This window comes from Nerophis lumbriciformis, linkage group LG11 (genome assembly GCF_033978685.3).
Source record: "Nerophis lumbriciformis linkage group LG11, RoL_Nlum_v2.1, whole genome shotgun sequence".
NCBI classification, from domain to species: Eukaryota; Metazoa; Chordata; class Actinopteri; order Syngnathiformes; family Syngnathidae; genus Nerophis; species Nerophis lumbriciformis.
Genome location: NC_084558.2, coordinates 1967469 through 1989390, shown reverse-complemented (window position 1 = coordinate 1989390; position 21922 = coordinate 1967469). Strand labels below are relative to the sequence as shown.

Genomic DNA, 21922 nt, shown 5'->3' with positions numbered 1-21922 from the left:
GATGGTGCAAGTAGTTCCAAAATATATATGAAATCATGTTCAGGTGACCCACCTGAAGAAGCAGTGGGCAGCAGACATCACCCACTCTTTGTTTATAAGAGAACCACCACAAACATGGCTGCCAAAATTCTGCAGACTGGCCTGCCAAGGCCAACTTCCTTCTTGAGCGTCTTCACCTCCAACAATCCTTGTTCCCACTGGAGTGGTCCCACATACTAAAAAAATATAAAATTTTGTTGTAATCATCAAACGAGATCTATGATTTGTTTACTTGAATGTAAGACTGCATTTCTTTTATAAGTACCTTTGATTACCTTGGAAATATTCACATATAGAAGTGTTAGAACACTTATTTTTAATGATACTGACTCATAGTGACCAGTCAGTATACACTACTACATATCTGTTTATTTCTCTTTAAATGATAGATGGGCGCATGTGACCCTGGGGAACATGCTTTATCAGTATCATGCAGTATCATGCTTTCAAACCCAGTTTCAAAAAGCTGCAGGGGAAATGCAACTTCTTTCAGGATGTATCATTCCATGCTATACCATAGGCCTTAGGCAAACTGTGACACTTGAAGAACACTTTATCGTCTGCAAATTAGTTAAGACTCCTGCTGTAATTATATTAATTACACAAGCAATGTAATAAATAAATGGAATGTTACTCAGGGGACGAACCTTCACCGCTTGAGAAACCAGAACCTGAGGTTGTAGATGAGTCTTCAGGAGGAGTAACAGGAAGAGGAAGACCAGGGCATGTGAAGCTGCTGTCAGTATCCAGCCCATCAGACCTGAACTGGACAAAGCCCGGCTGATCAGAACTGATGTGTGAGTTGATCCAGGACTGGTAGCGGGACACTCTGGTATAACCTCCCGGCAGATCAGGTCTGGCACAGCCAATACCAAAACTGACAATTCCAGACTGGATCCAGATTAAATTCTGCTCGCTCATCATTGGACCTCCTGAGTCGCCCTGAGTGTGTGGAGAGGAATCGTGTGTCAAATCATACTTGAATTACTTCAAACCAAAGAGGTAAATGAAAATAAGTTATCTACCTGACACGCATCTTTTCCTCCTTCAAGTAAACCAGCACAGATCATGTTGTCTGTAATAGAACCTACACCATACTGGCAGTTACACTGTCTGTTTCCCACAACTGGAACCTCCACTTCTTGTAGAGTTTGAGGGAAGGGGAGGGCCACTAAACAGTACAGGAAAAGTATTTTAGTTGTAGTCAAAATAAACGTATATTCCACTACTAGTAAATTATATTACCTCCCTCCTGGACTGTTCCCCAACCAGTGACCCAGCTATCAGTACCACTGATGTAGTTACTGCTACTGGCTGCCAGACACACAGGTCTGATGTAGTCTGTAAACGTGACTGGTGAGGTAAGTCTAAGCAGAGCGATGTCGTTGTCAAAGGTAACAGTGTCAAAGTCCGGATGCAAAATGATTGTGTCAACAGTTCTGGACACTTCGTTTGGGTTGATGCCATCCAGGTTCTGACGACCAAGAGAAACCGACCATCCAAAGGTATTTGTGCTACAGAGACAATGCCAAAAGTTAGATGGTGCAAGTAGTTCCAAAATATATATGATATCATGTTCAGGTGACCCACCTGAAGAAGCAGTGGGCAGCAGACATCACCCACTCTTTGTTTATAAGAGAACCACCACAAACATGGCTGCCAAAATTCTGCAGACTGGCCTGCCAAGGCCAACTTCCTTCTTGAGCGTCTTCACCTCCAACAATCCTTGTTCCCACTGGAGTGGTCCCACATACTAAAAAAAATATAAAATTTTGTTGTAATCATCAAACGAGATCTATGATTTGTTTACTTGAATGTAAGACTGCATTTCTTTTATAAGTACCTTTGATTACCTTGGAAATATTCACATATAGAAGTGTTAGAACACATATTTGTAATGATACTGACTCATAGTGACCAGTCAGTATACACTACTACATATCATCATCTGTTTATTTCTCTTTAAATGATTGATGGGCGCGTGTGACCCTGGGGAACATGCTTTATCAGTATCATGCAGTATCATGCTTTCAAACCCAGTTTCAAAAAGCTGTGCGTGCTCATTGGAGCTCCTGACTTCCTGACTAATCCTGACTTCCTCATTTGACTAATTGTTTTATTTATTTTTGTTTTGGAGGTTGAACTGCGTTAATGTTGCTGATCAGTTTAAAGGTATTGCTTATTTAGTTTATTTGTGTTTTTCAGGATTAAATGGTTCAAACGTTTGAAAATGTTTAAAGTTTAAATAATTACAGATTCTCTTAAGAACAAAATTGTATTTAAGATTTTCTATGCGTCCTTCTACTCATCTGTTCTACTCCTGAGATTGGTACTTTTTGCCTATCTGGACATCCCCTCAATTGACCAGTCTGCTGCCGTAGAGTTAGAGACCAGTTACACGCTGTAGAATTAAATGTTGCAGCGTTTTCACCACTAAATTGTAAATCCCCAGGACCAGATGGTTATCCTACCAAATTAAAAAAAACTTGGCATAAGCTAGCCCCCATATTATTGGACATGTACAATGAATCCTTTAAATCTGGTCGCCTTTCGCAAACACTTAACCAATCTTAAATATCTTGCCTCTTGAAAAAAAAAGCAAGGATCCTTCATCTTGCACTTCATATCACCCTATTAGTCTGTTGAATGTGGACTTTAAATTACTATCCTAAATGCTGGCTTTACGTCTGGATACCATTCTTCCTTCAATTATTAATGTGGATCAAACCAAGTTTATTAAAAATAGGAACTCCTTTTCTAAACTTCGATGTCTTTTCAATACGGTGTTCCTGCTTCCAACACCCAAGGAACAGTGATATCACTGGATGCTAAAGGCATTTGACCGAGTGGATTGGAATGATCTATTTTGTGTCCTGGAGAGATTCGGCTTTGGTAACAGTTTTATTCAATGGATTAAGCGCCTCTTTCTCCAAAGGCCTCGATCAGGACACATAATATTCCATCCAAATACTTTAGCCTCTACCGTTCTAAAGGGCATTATTGTCTTCTGAGTCCATTAATTTTTGCTCTTGCCATTGACCCTCTGTCAGTATAGCACTTTGTACAAATTCCCGCTTATTACGTGGCATATGTTGGCAAAATGTGCAGGTGAAAGTCTCTCTCTAAGCAGATGACCTCCTTCTGTATGTCTTGGATATCGCCGTCTTGGTCCCGGTTGCCTTAAGTACTCTCCAAGCTTTTGGACATGTGTCTGGTTATAAATTGAACTTGGGTAAAAGTGTAATATTTCTTATACATTCTGCTGCTAAGAAATATCTTCTGCACAATTTTCCCTTTAAAATTGCTCTGCAAAATTTCACATACTTGGGCGTCCAGATCACACATATGTTTATAGGGTTTTATAAAGCCAACTTTGTTCCACTGTTGTCCAGAATCTAGTGAGACTTGACAGTGGCTCGTGTCAACTCTGTTAAAATGAATAAACTTCCCCAATTTTCCTATCTCTTCCAGGAGATACCACTTTTTCTCCCTCAGCCCTTCTTTTCTATTTCCATTTTCTTTTCATTAAAATAAAATAAAAACCAGTCGATATAACATTAAAGTAATTCATGAATGAAAAGGAGAAGATAGAAGTACAAACATATACAATCTGTCCCGTATTCACACAATTAGAGCATTTGTTGTTCAATTTAGGAGACTACAATACCATATTTCCACTACACAACATTAAACTAAATAAACATAAAAAATAAATCAAACATTGTTACCCATCATATATTTTCATCATGATTTTCATTTTTTTAATACAGAAAATTTTTTACATTGTTTTGTTCCACCGTCAAGTTTGTTCCACAAAACGTACACCTTTGATTGAAATGCTTCTTTCCATTGTCGTTGTTCTAAACTGGATTTTTTTTTTAAAGCTCAGTTCCTTTTAGATTCCTTCAAGTAACTTCTAAGCCACTCATGTGTCACTCCTCTTTTTCCATATTTGTACAATTTGTCCTATAGTAATTTATGATAAAGCGTATCAAACACCTTTGGAAGAGCTACAAAAATACTTACTAAATATATATATATATATTTCTTTAATCTATTGCTGTTGAAATTGCTTCCCCCAAATCAATTATTGCTGTTGTAGCTGAATGATTAGGACACAACCAAATGTTGAATATTGCTTAAAATATAATACCTACTTTTAAATTGATTTTTGCGATAACCAAACTGCAAACAATTTCTCTTAGATTTTTCAAAACTGTAGAAGCAGCGATATTGGTGTGTAATTTCCCCCTTTGTGAAGTAATATTATTTAGTAATTTTCATGTGATCCGGGAATACTCCTTTCATGAATGATACATTACAAATGTATGGCTATGGTTCAATAACTAGATCTGTGATGCTCTTAATAAGTTAAAGTACCAATGATTGTCACACACACACTCGGTGTGGTGAAATATGTCCTCTGCATTTGACCCATCCCCTTGTTCACCCCCTGGGAGGTGAGGGGAGAAGTGGGCAGCAGCGGTGCCACGCCCGGTAATCATTTTGGTGATTTAACCCCCACTTCCAACCCTTGATGCTGAGTGCCAAGCAGGGAGGTAACGGGTCCTATTTTTATAGTGTTTGGTATGACTCGGCCGGGGTTTGAAATCACAACCTACCGATCTCAGGGCGAAAACTCTAACCACTAGGCCACTGATGAATGACATGTTCATGTCGACATAATTGTTAAAAGTCTTATTTGGGAATTTTGGGGCGGTATAGCTCGGTTGGTAGAGCGGCCGTGTCAGCAACTTGAGGGTTGCAGGTTCAATCCCTGCTTCCGCCATCCTAGTCACTGCCGTTGTGTCCTTGGGCAAGACACTTTACCCACCTGCTCCCAGTGCCACCCATACTGGTTTAAATGTAACTTAGATATTGGGTTTCACAATGTAAAGCGCTTTGAGTCACTTGAGAAAAAGTGCTATATAAATGTAATTCAATTCACTTCACTTCACTTATTTGGACATCGCAATTTGTAATGATTAAATCTTGTCTACTTCATCAAAAAAATACAACTAATATTTTCTATTATGGTTTCACTAATTTCATTATGAACTTAAATTTTTGGTAGTTGTTTAGCCAAAGTAGGGTCGATTATTAAATTATTATAAATTATACAAATAATTTTCTCTATAATTTTTTCATAAATATCTTCATTTTAGCTTGGAATTTTAAGTTGTGATTTTACCCTCTTATGCCCCAAGTACCTTTTTGTGTTATCCTTACATTTATTTTTAAATTGTTTGAATGTTTTTTGGAAAATGAAGCAACTCTAAATGTTAACCACATTCTTCCCTGGTCTTATCTTTAATAACAATGCAATCCAGTGTCCATCAAGCAGCAGAGTTCCTCTTTGCTGAATACACAAAGGTTTCCAAAGTCAAGATTTATGAAATATACCAAAATACCTGAAGCTCATGCACCAATTTTTTTGGAAAACTACCTAAAAGAAGGAATAACAGAGATACCAAGCCCAAAGGGTGAAGAAAACACTGCACTGTAAGATCTCTTGCAGGGGAAATGCAACTTCTTTCAGGATGAATCATTCCATGCTATACCATAGGCCTTAGGCAAACTGTGACACTTGAAGAACACTTTATCGTCTGCAAATTAGTTAAGACTCCTGCTGTAATTATATTAATTACACAAGCAATGTAATAAATAAATGGAATGTTACTCAGGGGACGAACCTTCACCGCTTGAGAAACCAGAACCTGAGGTCGTAGATGAGTCTTCAGGAGGAGTAACAGGAAGAGGAAGACCAGGGCATGTGAAGCTGCTGTCAGTATCCAGCCCATCAGACCTGAATTGGACAAAGCCTGGCTGATCAGAACTGATGTGTGAGTTGATCCAGGACTGGTAGCGGGACACTCTGGTATAACCTCCCGGCAGATCAGGTCTGGCACAGCCAATACCAAAACTGACAATTCCAGACTGGATCCAGATTAAATTCTGCTCGCTCATCATTGGACCTCCTGAGTCGCCCTGAGTGTGTGGAGAGGAATCGTGTGTCAAATCACACTTGAATTACTTCAAACCAAAGAGGTAAATGAAAATAAGTTATCTACCTGACACGCATCTTTTCCTCCTTCAAGTAAACCAGCACAGATCATGTTGTCTGTAATAGAACCTACACCATACTGGCAGTTACACTGTCTGTTTCCCACAACTGGAACCTCCACTTCTTGTAGAGTTTGAGGGAAGGGGAGGGCCACTAAACAGCACAGTAAAAGTATTTTAGTTGTAGTCAAAATAAACTTATATTCCTTTACTAGTAATGTACATTACCTCCCTCCTGGACTGTTCCCCAACCAGTGACCCAGCTATCAGTACCACTAATGTAGTTACTGCTACTGGCTGCCAGACACACAGGTCTGATGTAGTCTGTAAACGTGACTGGTGAGGTAAGTCTAAGCAGAGCGATGTCGTTGTCAAAGGTAAAACTGTCATAGTCCGGATGCAAAATGATTGTGTCAACAGTTCTGGACACTTCGTTTGGGTTGATGCCCTGCAGGTTCTGACGACCAAGAGAAACCGACCATCCAAAGGTATTTGTGCTACAGAGACAATGCCAAAGGTTAGATGGTGCAAGTAGTTCCAAAATATATATGATATCATGTTCAGGTGACCCACCTGAAGAAGCAGTGGGCAGCAGACATCACCCACTCTTTGTTTATAAGAGAACCACCACAAACATGGCTGCCAAAATTCTGCAGACTGGCCTGCCAAGGCCAACTTCCTTCTTGAGCGTCTTCACCTCCAACAATCCTTGTTTCCACTGGAGTGGTCCCACATACTAAAAAAATATAAAATTTTGTTGTAATCATCAAACGAGATCTATGATTTGTTCACTTGAATGTAAGACTACATTTCTTTTATAAGTACCTTTGATTACCTTGGAAATATTCACATATAGAAGTGTTAGAACACATATTTGTAATGATACTGACTCATAGTGACCAGTCAGTATACACTACTACATATCATCATCTGTTTATTTCTCTTTAAATGATTGATGGGCGCATGTGAACCTGGGGAACATGCTTTATCAGTATCATGCAGTATCATGCTTTCAAACCCAGTTTCAAAAAGCTGCAGAGGAAATGCAACTTCTTTCAGGATGTATCATTCCATGCTATACCATAGGCCTTAGGCAAACTGTGACACTTGAATAACACTGTATCGTCTGCAAATTAGTTAAGACTCCTGCGGTAATTATATTAATTACACAAGCAATGTAATAAATAAATGGAATGTTACTCAGGGGACGAACCTTCACCGCTTGAGAAACCAGAACCTGAGGTTGTAGATGAGTCTTCAGGAGGAGTAACAGGAAGAGGAAGACCAGGGCATGTGAAGCTGCTGTCAGTATCCAGCCCATCAGACCTGAACTGGACAAAGCCTGGCTGATCAGAACTGATGTGTGAGTTGATCCAGGACTGGTAGCGGGACACTCTGGTATAACCTCCCGGCAGATCAGGTCTGGCACAGCCAATACCAAAACTGACAATTCCAGACTGGATCCAGATTAAATTTTGCTCGCTCATCATTGGACCTCCTGAGTCGCCCTGAGTGTGTGGAGAGGAATCGTGTGTCAAATCATACTTGAATTACTTCAAACCAAAGAGGTAAATGAAAAGAAGTTATCTACCTGACACGCATCTTTTCCTCCTTCAAGTAAACCAGCACAGATCATGTTGTCTGTAATAGAACCTACACCATACTGGCAGTTACACTGTCTGTTTCCCACAACTGGAACCTCCACTTCTTGTAGAGTTTGAGGGAAGGGGAGGGCCACTAAACAGCACAGTAAAAATATTTTAGTTGTAGTCAAAATAAACTTATATTCCACTACTAGTAAATTACATTACCTCCCTCCTGGACTGTTCCCCAACCAGTGACCCAGCTATCAGTACCACTGATGTAGTTACTGCTACTGGCTGCCAGACACACAGGTCTGATGTAGTCTGTGAACGTGACCGGTGAGGTAAGTCTAAGCAGAGCGATGTCGTTGTCAAAGGTAACAGTGTCATAGTCCGGATGCAAAATGATTGTGTCAACAGTTCTGGACACTTCGTTTGGGTTGATGCCCTGCAGGTTCTGACGACCAAGAGAAACCGACCATCCAAAGGTATTTGTGCTACAGAGACAATGCCAAAGGTTAGATGGTGCAAGTAGTTCCAAAATATATATGATATCATGTTCAGGTGACCCACCTGAAGAAGCAGTGGGCAGCAGACATCACCCACTCTTTGTTTATAAGAGAACCACCACAAACATGGCTGCCAAAATTCTGCAGACTGGCCTGCCAAGGCCAACTTCCTTCTTGAACGTCTTCACCTCCAACAATCCTTGTTCCCACTGGAGTAGTCCCACATACTAAAAAATATAACATTTTGTTGTAATCATCAAACGAGATCTATGATTTGTTTACTTTAATGTAAGACTGCATTTCTTTTATAAGTACCTTTGATTACCTTGGAAATATTCACATATAGAAGTGTTAGAACACATATTTGTAATGATACTGACTCATAGTGACCAGTCAGTATACACTACTACATATCATCATCTGTTTATTTCTCTTTAAATGATAGATGGGCGCGTGTGACCCTGGGGAACATGCTTTATCAGTATCATGCAGTATCATGCTTTCAAACCCAGTTTCAAAAAGCTGTGCGTGCTCATTGGAGCTCCTGACTTCCTGACTAATCCTGACTTCCTCATTTGACTAATTGTTTTATTTATTTTTGTTTTGGAGGTTAAAGTGCGTTAATGTTGCTGATCAGTTTAAATGTATTGTTTATTCATTTTATTTCTGTTTTTCAGGATCAAATGGTTCAAACCTTTGAAAATGTTTAAAGTTTAAATACCGGTAATTACGGATTCTCTTAAGAACAAAATTATATTTTAGATTGTGGAGAGGCGGGGCCGGCATTCCGACAGAGAGGCAGGGCACACCGGTGCCCGCTCCAAGATGGCGGCGAGGAAGCATGGACGGCGAGCGAGCAGCGAGGCGGAGCGCGCTGAGATCGACGCCGCAATTATCACCAGGTGTGTGGAGCGCTCAGCTGGGCACAATTTAATAATCCTCGTGAACTGTATAAGAGGGCGGCAGCAGCGGACGTGAGGGGGAGAGGCGGAGTGAGGAGAAGGAGCCAGAGAGAAGCGAATGCCGAGCGAAAGAGAGCGCACGGAGGACGACGACGCATGCAGCTGAGAAGCAGGAGCGGAGAAGCGAGCAGGAGAAGAACGGAAAGGCTGAAAAGCAACCCGTAAGAGACTTTCTTTTTGCAAAATAAAGAAGTCTACACCTGCTCGCAGAATGTCGTTCCTTGATGGTCCTTGGAACCCGCACGACAGCACAAAACTGTCACAAAGATTTTCTATGCGTCCTTCTACTCATCTGTTCTACTCTTGAGATTGGTACTTTTTTGCCTATCTGGACATCCCCTCAATTGACCAGTCTGCTGCCGTAGAGTTAGAGAGACCAGCTACATGCTGAAGAATTAAATGTTGCAGCGTTTTCACTACTAAATGGTAAATCCCCAGGACCAGATGGTTATCCTACCGAATTTTTCAAACACTTAACCAATCTTAAATTTCTTGCCTCTAGAAAAAAAAAGCAAGGATCCTTCATCTTGCACTTCATATCACCCTAATAGTCTGTTGAATGTGGACTTTAAATTACTATCCTAATTGCTGGCTTTACGTCTGGATACCATTCTTCCTTCAATTATTAATGTGGATCAAACCAAGTTTATTAAAAATAGGAACTTCTTTTCTAAACTTCGATGTCTTTTCAATACGGTGTTCCTGCTTCCAACACCCAAGGAGCAGTGATATCACTGGATGCTGAAGGCATTTGACTGAGTGGATTGGAATTATCTATTTTGTGTCCTGGAGAGATTTGGCTTTGGTAACAGTTTTATTCAATGGATTAAGGGCCTCTTTCTCCAAAGGCCTCGATCAGGACACATAATATTGCATCCAAATACTTTAGCCTCTACCGTTCTAAAGGGCATTATTGTCCTCTGAGTGGCAAAAAGTCCTTGTTGGGTTTGCAGTTTTACCATCAACGCATCAGCCTCCCTTGCGCGCGCTTCATCAGACAGATTCCGCTATTTTTCCTCGTGCTTCGTCGTGTAGTGGCGATTCAAATGATATTCTTTAAACACTGCAACCTGTGTACCACAAAATAAGCACACGGCTTTACCTTTAATTTATGTAAAGAAATACTTGGCAGTCCATGTCTTGTTGAAAAACTCGGCATTAGTCATCAACTTTTCTCTTTTTAGCATCTCATCACTTGTCGCTGTGCACCTACTCTCACAGGTTACACCGGGACATACGCCCATAAATAACATTTTTCAAAATAAAAGCAGCACAGTTGTATTGCGCGCACGACAGAGATGTTTTTTAAACTTTATTTTGTAATTTCTGTTCACATTCACTCACAATCACACACGAGCATACGTCCACAAGGAAGTAATACAAATAACGCTTTTCAAAACAAAAGCAGCACCGTTGTATTGCACACTCGACATAAATACTTTTTTAAATGTATTTTGTAATTGATGATTGGCCTCACGCGGGCCGGACAAAGCCGCAGAGTGCCCAGGTCTGCCATAGGCCTTAGGCAAACTGTGACACTTGAAGACCACTTTATCGTCGTGCAAATCAGTTAAGACTCCTGCTGTAATTACAGTATATTAATTACACAAGCAATGTAATAAATAAATGGAATGTTACTCAGGGGACGAACCTTCACCGCTTGAGAAACCAGAACCTGAGGTCGTAGATGAGTCTTCAGGAGGAGTAACAGGAGGAGGAAGACCAGGGCATGTGAAGCTGCTGTCAGTATCCAGCCCATCAGACGTGAACTGGACAAAGCCCGGCTGATCAGAACTGATGTGTGAGTTGATCCAGGACTGGTAGCGGGACACTCTGGTATAAACTCCCGGCAGATCAGGTCTGGCACAGCCAATACCAAAACTGACAATTCCAGACTGGATCCAGATTAAATTCTGCTCGCTCATCATTGGACCTCCTGAGTCGCCCTAAGTGTGTGGAGAGGAATCGTGTGTCTAATCATACATGAATTATTTTAAACCAAAGAGGTAAATGAAAATAAGTTATCCACCTGACACGCATCTTTTCCTCCTTCAAGTAAACCAGCACAGATCATGTTGTCTGTAATAGAACCTACACCATACTGGCAGTTACACTGTCTGTTTCCCACAACTGGAACCTCCACTTCTTGTAGAGTTTGAGGGAAGGGGAGGGCCACTAAACAGTACAGTAAAAATATTTTAGTTGTAGTCAAAATAAACTTATATTCCACTACTAGTAACTGACATTACCTCCCTCCTGGATTCTTCCCCAACCAGTGACCCAGCTATCAGTAGCACTGATGAAGTTACTGCTACTGGCTGCCAGACACACAGGTCTGATGTAGTCTGTGAATGTGACTGGTGAGGTAAGTCTCAGCAGAGCGATGTCGTTGTCAGAGGTAAAACTGTCATAGTCCGGATGCAAAATGATTGTGTCAACAGTTCTGGACACTTCGTTAGGGTTGTTGCCCTGCAGGTTCTGACGACCAAGAGAAATCGACCATTGAGAGGTACTTGTGCTACAGAGACAATGTCAAAGGTTAGATGGTGCAAGTAGTTTCAAAATATATATGATATCATGTTCAGGTGACCCACCCAGAGAAGCAGTGGGCAGCAGACATCACCCACTCTTTGTTTATAAGAGAACCACCACAATTATGTCTGCCAAAAAACTGCAGACTGGCCTGCCAAGGCCAACTTCCTTCTTGAGCGTCTTCACCTCCAACGATCCTCGTTCTCACTGGAGTGATCCCACATACTAAAAACAGATAAACTTTTGTTGTAATCATCAGGAAATAATGTTGATTTAATCAGACTGATTGTTCATGAATTCTTCAAACCAAATGCCACCTCAGAAATAATATTCTTTGTAATTGCTGCTGTTTTTCTTACTGTCACAGTGAAGCTTTGAACATGTTGGTGGTCCTTAGGTAATTTTCTTGTGACTTAAGAGCTAAGTTGAATATTAATGTTTCAGCAAAGGGAAATATGATATTATATATGTAAACATGTGTTGTGTTCATTAGTATCACTCGATAAGCCTGTGTAAAGAAGTGGTACTTACCATCCAGCTGAGCATGTGAGTCTGTGGAAATACAATGCAAAAGGGAGTCAATTAGGGTCAGATACAAGCAATACGGTTTATTACCATTTTTGCGCAAACCTTTACAAAAGCTATTCAATCAGTGATTGGACTGTCAACTTAAATCCTTCCAGTGTGCAAACACACTTCGATAACAAAAAAAATATCAACTCCTAACCACCAGCCAACGCTGACAGAGTATGTTAACATATTTTTCATTCCCATAGTTGAAATCCTGTGTTAATTCTATTGACGAATAATTTTCGTCTTAGTCACTGTAACAAAACAAATCCATTAAGACGATGACGAAATCAACTGACGGTTTAGTCATTGAATTAAAACGATCCATAAATGTCAACAGAAACGAAATCCAATTGTAATTGATTTCATCTTGTAGATGGGTGGAAGAAGTTCAGAATATATCTAATCACAGCTTTTTAGTAGCGTATGTGCGCGGGGTAAGCAATGCCAGTAAACTATACCTTCAACATTCTCAGGGCATTCAATCGATCGCAACTGGACTGTTTGGTTTGTTTTAGAAGACGTTTCGCCTTCTTCTCCTCTATACAAGCACATATGCGTACATATACTCATGCATATAATAATACAAAGTTTTATAAAACGTATATTAATGTTGTTACTCTAGGGGAAACTGGGTAAAACACGGCACACTGACAAAGCTTAAGCTAACAATCTACAAAGTTAATATAGTTCACTTCTTTTTCTTCCGCTCCATTTATCTGCTTTTTTTTTGTAACTCAAGTTATTGTTACATATATGTATTGTTACATTTAAAACAATTATTTTGTTCATCCATCCATCCATTTTCCACCGCTTGTCCCCTTCGGAGTCGTGGGGGTTGCTAGAACCTATCTCAGCTGCACAATAGAGGTAATTATTAATACTATTAATTATTTGTATTGGTATTTGTATTGGACTTGTCCAGGGTGTACCCCGCCTTCCGCCCGATTGTAGCTGAGATAGGCTCCAGTGCCCCCCGCGACCCCAAAAGGGAATAAGCGGTAGAAAATGGATGGATGGATGGGTATTTGTATTGCTCCATTTGTAGTGTAATAATGTTCATTGTCATTTATGTGTTATTAATATTTACTTCACTAACCGCTTCTTTGCTATCACTTTTCATATCATATTTGTACATATCGTATTTGCTGATGCTGTCCTGTTGTTGTTGTGGTTGTTATTGTTATTGTTGTGTTTGTTGTTGTTGTCTCTCTGTCTTATACCCCTTTTGTCCCTGCAATTTCCTGATCTGTCTTCCTTTTTTTCCCTCGTTTTTCCTATCCACTTCTGCTCTGGTCCAGCTGCGCAAAACATTAATATAAATTCATTTAATAAAGTCAAATACAAATAAGGCAACAAGAGAAGTATCCCACAATTCTCTTTTGTAAAGTAAATCTGTACAGCAAATATGGGCATCTACATCAACAGTATGATTTGCCTGAAAAAAAGAAAGAAGACGTTTTGCCTCTCATCAAAGTAGGCTTCATCAGTTCATGCTCATAGACTTAGATTGGTTAGATGTAGATGAGCAAGAACTGATGAAGGCTACTTGGATGAGAGGCGAAACGTCTTCTAAGAAAAACCAAACCGTCCAATTGCGATCGATTGAATGTCCTGAGATTACAATGACCTGGATGAATGAGAACATTCATAGTTATACGTATCTTCAACACATTGACATCACTATGTGACACTACAGCAACCATGACAAAATGATCACTTGCACAGAATTATAAGTCACTACAGTAACACATATGAAAAATATGGTTACTAAACCAATTTATGTGATTTAGAGGCAGTTCTCAGGAGCCCCACAAGGTAGCATATAGTGAGCTTTGACGTCAAATTTGCAACTGGTGGCGAATTGGGAGCAAGCTGCAACTCACTTCAAAGAATTTATGTCACAATGATAAGATCTGTATTGGGCTATGGCAGGGGTCGGCAACCCAAAATGTTGAAAAAGCCATATTGGACCAACAATACAAAAACAAATCTGTCTGGAGCCGCAAAAATTAAAACAATTAAAAGCCATATTACATACAGATAGTGTGTCTTGAGATATACATTGAATTAAGAGGACTTAAAGGAAACTAAATGAGCTCAAATATAGCTACAAATGAGGCATAATGATGCAATATGTACATATAGCTAGCCTGAATAGCATGTTAGCATCGATTAGCTTGCAGTCATGCAGTGACCAAATATGTCTGATTAGCACTCCACACAAGTCAATAACGTCAACAAAACTCACCTTTCATGCACAACGTTAAAAGTGTGGTGGACAAAATGAGACAGAAAAAGAAGTGGCATAAAACACGTCCTAGAAAGTCGGAGAAAGTTATACATGTAAACTAACTATGGTGAGTTCAAGGACCGCCAAAATTAGTAGGACAAAACGGCGCTCGCCAAATACTCGAATCAGTGAAGCATGTTTAATATAAAACAGTGTGCTTTGTAACAATTAGGGAGGCTTGTGTCATGTTTGTCCTCCTACATAAACCATATTAAAACAAAAAATAATTGTTTTCCCCCTCATCTTTTTCCATTTTTCATACATTTTTTAAAAAGCTCCAGAGAGCCACTAGGGCGGCGCTAATCACTCGTCTTGAGAACTGTGTGGGCATTAAGGGCGCCGCCCTCAACTGGTTCCGGTCGTACCTAGCCGACAGGAGTTTTTGTGTAAAAGTAGACAGTTTTATGTCGTCCACAGCTCCTTTACCACATGGGGTCCCCCAGGGCTCAATCCTTGCCCCAATTTTATTTGCGCTTTACCTTCTCCCCCTTGGTTCTATTTTTAGGAAGTACAGTATTGCATTTCATTTTTATGCCGATGATTGCCAGATTTATTTTCCCATGGCACAAAATAACACGGTCCAACGTCTTATTGACTGCCTGCACGACATCAAAGTCTGGCTTTCAGCTAACTTCCTGAGCCTAAATGAAGATAAAACAGAAGTTATGTTGTTCGGTCCAAGTCGCTCTCCCTCCCCCAACGTTGACCTCGGCACTCTGACCCCGTATCTCAGCGACTGTGTCACAAACCTGGGGGTAAAGTTTGACTCAGATTTTAAATTCGAAAAACAAATCAGCAGCGTCGTTCAAAAAAGCTTTTATCAATTACGCCAAATAGCGAAAGTGAAACCGCTTCTATCAAGACATGATCTTGAGAAATTAATCCACGCTTTTATCTCGACTCGTCTTGACTACTGCAATGCCCTGTATGTTGGCATTAGCCAGGCCTCCCTCGCCCGCCTGCAGCTCGTGCAGAACTCTGCTGCTCGTCTGCTAACACAGACCCGCAGACGTGAGCACATCACCCCTATTTTAGCGTCCCTTCACTGGCTCCCTGTGCGTTACCGAATACATTTTAAACTCCTTTTATTTGTTTTTAAATGTCTAAACAACCTCGCGCCAACCTATCTCTCCGACCTCCTTCAGCCTTACTGCCCCACCCGATCCTTAAGATCAGCCGATCAGCTGCTGTTGACGGTCCCTGACACAAGGCTGAAGCTTAGAGGTGACAGAGCTTTCGCCGTTGCTGCTCCCAAGCTCTGGAACGACCTACCCCTGAGTGTTAGACAAGCCTCCTCTCTTCCTGTTTTTAAATCTCTCTTAAAAACATACTTTTATTCCATGGCTTTTAACACTGAGTGATATCCATCCTGCAATGGCGCCCCATAATACACCTGCTGTGATCCTGTTTTTATGTTTTTATGTTTTTATTAATTCTATTTTAATTATTTATTTTTTATCGTGTTCTGTTTGTGTTGTGTTGTGTTTGCTCGGTACTCGTTTTATCTTTTAACCTGCTCATTGTACAGCACTTTGGCTACCCCTGTGGTAAATTTTAAATGTGCTCTATAAATAAAGTTGATTTGATTTGATTTGATTTAAAGAGCCGCATGCGGCTCTAGAGCCGCGGGTTGCCGACCCCTGGGCTATGGGAGTGTGTGGTGTATGGAGCAGCAGCAAAAAGCCATTTAAAGAAGCTGGATACTGTTCAAGCACAAGCATTACAAGTCTGCAGTGGAAGTAGAAACAGGAGAAATAAGGAGAAGGAAACTGATGGCCAACCACTGAGTACATTTAAAGGGACATAGAACCAATTATCCAACCAGAGACGCTTTACAGGAAAGCTGGGGAAATGGGAGGAGCACAACTGAGCATTTTGCTAAACTAAGTAATATGGTAGCACAGGAAGAGTCAATTGAAGGATGACAAATACGCCCCATAGTGGTTAATCCCACAAAGGCCCCATGGAGACTAAAGTGCCACTGTGGATCTTTTGTTACTACAAGTTAAAACGACAGGAAAACAGATACAGCTGTTACGTCTTTGACGCATGGCTGCGATTGTCGTGTTCCTTCCAAGGCAGAAGACAAGCAGGAGGAGTGTGCAGGTAAGATTAAAGTATTTTTAATAAATAAAAGGCAGGACAAAAATACAAAACTGAGGACGCTAGCAAGCGTGGAGCTAAACAAAAACCAAAATGTCACTAAGGGTGAAAAACGGGGAATGCTGGAGGGCAGAATAATCTAAAGAGCGAGGAGAAAACCAGGGGAACGTAAATGTTGCCAATTGCAAACATTGACCCAGCAACTAGGGATAGGTTGATTGGCAACACTAAATTGGCCCTAGTGTGTGAATGTTGTCTGTCTATCTGTGTTGGCCCTGCGATGAGGTGGCAACTTGTCCAGGGTGTACACCGCCTTCCGCCCAATTGTAGCTGAGATAGGCTCCAGCGCTCCCCGCGACCCCAAAAAGGGAATAAGCAGTAGAAAATGGATGGATGGATGGACCCAGCAACTACTGCTGGGTGACAGGAAACTATAAAGGGGAGTGATTAACCAAGACACCTGGTGGGAACACTAATTGCAAAACTAAGACAGGTGAGGAGAATCAGTGCCCATGGAAACCAACAGTAAACAGGGAAAGAGGGTGCACCCAGGAAACAGACTAAAACAGAAACAAAACCAACATAAATCATGTCATGATCCGGGTAACGGATCATGACAACAGCATCAGTATATGGACTTTGTGCAGGTGTACACGTGACAGGGCAAACAATCTGTAAACTGCGGTAAAAGGATTTAATAATAATAATATATAATGAATTACATTTGTAACGCACTTTACATTTGTTAAAATCTCAAAGTGCTAAAAAGTATAAAAAATAAACAAAAAAAAGGTAAAAAATAAAAATAGAAAGTTAGAATATATAATAGAAAACTTAAATAGAAATACAAACATGAAAAACACTAGATAAAACATAGAAACAGATAAAAATAGAAATACAAACATGAAAGCACTTAGGGGTGTGGGAAAAAATCGATTCAAATTTGATTCGTGATTCTCACGTTGTGCGATTCAGAATCAATTCTCATTTATAAAAAAATCGATTTTCTTTTTGTTTTTAATTAATCAATCCAACAAAACAATACACAGCAATACCATTACAATGCAATCCAATTCCAAAACCAAACCCGACCCAGCAACACTCAGAACTGCAATAAACAGAGCAATTGAGAGGAGACACAAACACGACACAGAACAAACCAAAAGTAGTGAAACAAAAATAAATATTATCAACAACAGTATCAATATTAGTTACAATTTCAACATAGCAGTGATTAAACATCCCTCATTGACATTATCATTAGGCATTTATAAAAAAAAATTAAAAAAGAACAATAGTGTCACAGTGGCTTACACTTGCATCACATCTCATAAGCTTGACAACATACTGTGTCCAATATTTTCACAAAATTAAAATAAGTCATATTTTTGGTTCATTTAATAGTTAAAACAAATTTACATTATTGCAATCAGTTGATAAAACATTGTCCTTTACAATTATAAAAGCTTTTTACAAAAATCTACTACTCTGCTTGCATGTCTGCAGACTGGGGTAGATCCTGCTGAAATCCTATGTATTGAATGAATAGAGAATCCTTTTGAATCGGGAAAAAAAATCGTTTTTGAATCGAGAATCGTGTTGAATTGAAAAAAAAAAAATCGATTTTGAATCGAATCGTGACCCCAAGAATCGATATTGAATCGAATCGTGGGACACCCAAAGATTCACAGCCCTAAAAGCACTGGATAAAACAGATAGGCAAACAGTGCATTTAAAAACAAGAAGGCAGAGAAATTAGATAAAAGCTGTGCTAAAAAGTTGGGTTTTTACTCCCTTCTTAAAACGGACGACCAACTGTGGCGCGCCAAGATGGTCGGGGAGAGCGTTCCAGAGTCCGGGTGCGGTCAAGCAGAAAGCCTGGCAGCCCATTGTTTGTAGGTTTGTCCTGATGGGTTTGAGGATCAGGTTGGTGTTTGAGGAGCGGAGGTTGCGGGTAGGAGGTTGATTTGGAGCATACTTGCCAACCTTGAGACCTCCAATTTCGGGAGGTGGGGGGGTAGGGGGTGGGGGGCGTGGTTAAGATATATATATATATATATATATAAGAAATACTTGACTTTCAGTGAATTCTAGCTATATATATATTTTATTATATATATATATATATATATATATATATATATATATATATATATATATATATATATATATATATATATATATATATATATATATATATATATATATATATATATATATATATATATATATATAAATATAAATAAATAAAATAAATACTTGAATTTCAGTGTTCATTTATTTACACATATACACACACATAACACTCATCTACTCCTTGTTGAGTTAAGGGTTGAATTGTCCATCCTTGTTCTATTCTCTGTCACTATTTCAGAACACACACATTATACAAATATACATTATAAAATCAATAAGAAAACGGCAGCTCTAATTTGGGAGTCTGAATTAGGATCAGAAGTTCCTATATAAACATTGCGCACTCACGTCGCCTTTTTGTATTGATTACTGCAGCTGTGCACTGGATTCATTCACAAATACAAACTACAACTCACAAACACTTTAGAGTTAGGCTCCACCATCAGAATGTGTACTTAAACTTATAAAGATCACATGGATATCATTCAGTGAGTTGATTCACCAAAACTAACCTGTTATACAGGAGGAAAAAGCACACAGGACGTTTCAATTGTTCACAGACTGGTCGCGCTCATCAGAATGACAAGACACTTCCGGTCTGCAGGTGATAGCATTCAATTGGTAAAAAACGCCCTACTGCCCCCTACTGACCAATGTGAATACTGATAAATGTGTAATGACAGCTCCAAAAACGAATTCAAACCACAAAATAAAATAAATAAATCAACACAAAAATGTGACACATTATGGGTGGATCACATATGCATGTACAGTAGATGGCAGTATTGTCCTGTTTAAAAGTGTCACAACATTGCTGTTTACGACAGACGAACTGCTTTACGGTAGACGAAAACTTGACTGCTGTTGTTGTGTGTTGTTACCGCGCTGGGAGGACGTTAATGAAACTGCCTAACAATAAACCCACATAAGAAACCAAGAAATCGCCCTCGATCATTAGCTGTTTATATTGTGGGAAAGCGGACGTGTGAACAGGCTGTCAACACGTCACTCAGGTCCCCATGGAGCTGGAGGGGGCGTGGCCTCCAGCTCCGCCTGAATTTCGGGAGATTTTCGGGAGAAAATTTGTCCCGGGAGGTTTTCGGGAGAGGCGCTGAATTTCGGGAGTCTCCCGGAAAATCCGGGAAGGTTGGCAAGTATGATTTGGAGTGACAGTTTCAGGTAAAGGTGTGGGCATGCATAAAATAACTGGGGATTGGTTGGGTGTGTACGTAGTGGAGATGGTGGCAGTGTTGGTGGAAATAACATCACAAAATCAGATGCACAGACTCAGCATCAGTTCTTGAGAGAATCCCACCATTTCACTCCGACTGTAGACAGGACATTTTACAAAACCCAAAACCAGTGAAGTTGGCATGTTGTGTAAATTGTAAATAAAAACAGAATACAATGATTTGCAAATCCTTTTCAGCTTATATTCAATTGAATATAAAGATATTTAATGTTTTTGAACTGAGAAATTTTTTTTTTTTGTGCAAATAATCATTAACTTAGAATTTAATGGCAGCAACACATTGCAAAAAAAGTTGGGACAGGGGCATTTTTACCACTGTGTTACATGGCCTTTCCTTTAAACAAAACTGAGGAGACCAATTTTTTAAGTTTTTCAGGTGGAATATTTTCCCATTCTTGCTTGATGTACAGCTTAAGATGTTCAACAGTCCGGGGTCTCCATTGTGGTATTTTAGGCTTCATATTGAGCCACACATTTTCAATGGGAGACAGGTCTGGACTACAGGCAGGCCAGTCTAGTACCCGCACTCTTCTACTATGAAGCCACGCTGTTGTAACACGTGGCTTGGCATTGTCTTGCTGAAATAAGCAGGGGCGTCCATGATAACGTTGCTTGGATGGCAACATATGTTGCTCAAAAACCTGTATGTACCTTTCAGCATTAATGGTGCCTTCACAGATGTGTAAGTTACCCATGCCTTGGGAACTAATACACCCCCATACACACCCCCTTTTTTGAAACATGTTGCAGCCATCAAATTCCAAATGAGCTAATATTTGCAAAAAATAGCAACGTTTACCAGTTCGAACATTAAGTATCTTGTCTTTGCAGTCTATCCAATTGAATATAGGTTGACAAGGATTTGCAAATCATTGTATTCTGTTTTTATTTAAGATTTACACAATGTGCCAACTTCACTGGTTTTGGGGTTTACACATCAGATCTTGCACACGGTCACAAAAATAAATAACAATGGTCACATTCCTTTGGGTGCCAGCACATGTGGGGGTGGTAGGGAATGAGAAGGCTGACACGTTGGCAAAGATAGGACTGAGGGCAGACAGGGTGGAAATGCAAGTAAACATCAGCAAAACAGAACTGAAAAGTGTAATTAAGGGGAAAAGTATTCATACTTGGCAAAACATGTGGGACACAGAGCACAGAGGAAGACTCTTGCATCAAACACAACATGTCAGTTTTTTGAAGATAGGCAGAAAGGACTGTGAACTTGAGCTGCAACTAACAATTATTTTGATAGTCAATTAGTCAATGATTATCTTAACGATTTGTCCACTTATCAGATAATAGAGTGTGCACATATTTAACGGCTCTAATTTTTCCATCGACTTCTGAATGCAGCTTAAGTTATATTAGGCATGTGCTTACTAACAACAAAGTTGATTAATTCATTCACAAATATGTATTTTTACTGTAACTATGCTGCTCATTCAGCTGTTACAAAAATTAAAATGACTAATCCATTTAAACTGTCCATTTAAAAGAAAGGAACGGCAAAGTGCTAAAAAAAAACAATAAACCTTGTGTATGTACTAAAAAAACAGTTAAAATAGCAGCAACGAAAACCAACAACAAAACACAAAAGCTAACTTCCTCAAAAATGCATAAAGCATTTTGTGAAGTTTAAAAAGCTGCACACTGCTATATTGACTATTGATTAACTTTTGGCAGTTTTAGCTGTATTGATGACTGTATATTTTGTAGTAGCAATTATTTTTGTTAAATAAACTGTTCAATAGGAACAAACCAGTAGAGGAAAAGCACATTTCAAACATTTGTATGCGCGTACAACACGTAAAACCTTTAGCATACCAGTATGTGGAATTAAATAATGGAATGGATTAACCCAGTGGTTCTCAAAC

At 39.7% G+C, this 21922-nt stretch overlaps 1 protein-coding gene across 1 annotated transcript in view; it reads right to left on the bottom strand.

The window, feature by feature from the left end:
* The window catches only part of LOC133611034 (uncharacterized), a 37860-nt gene that overhangs the window by 908 nt on the left and 15030 nt on the right, over positions 1 to 21922 (bottom strand). Inside the window, 21 exon segments of the mRNA XM_072914044.1 lie at positions 53 to 215; positions 687 to 981; positions 1065 to 1210; positions 1285 to 1553; positions 1630 to 1792; positions 5330 to 5337; positions 5729 to 6060; positions 6063 to 6256; positions 6331 to 6599; positions 6676 to 6838; positions 7322 to 7610; positions 7694 to 7839; positions 7914 to 8182; positions 8259 to 8421; positions 8510 to 8519; positions 9004 to 9386; positions 10808 to 11102; positions 11186 to 11331; positions 11397 to 11674; positions 11751 to 11913; positions 12220 to 12240. Of these exon segments, the coding sequence (XP_072770145.1) occupies positions 53 to 215; positions 687 to 981; positions 1065 to 1210; positions 1285 to 1553; positions 1630 to 1792; positions 5330 to 5337; positions 5729 to 6060; positions 6063 to 6256; positions 6331 to 6599; positions 6676 to 6838; positions 7322 to 7610; positions 7694 to 7839; positions 7914 to 8182; positions 8259 to 8421; positions 8510 to 8519; positions 9004 to 9386; positions 10808 to 11102; positions 11186 to 11331; positions 11397 to 11674; positions 11751 to 11913; positions 12220 to 12240 (4165 nt within the window).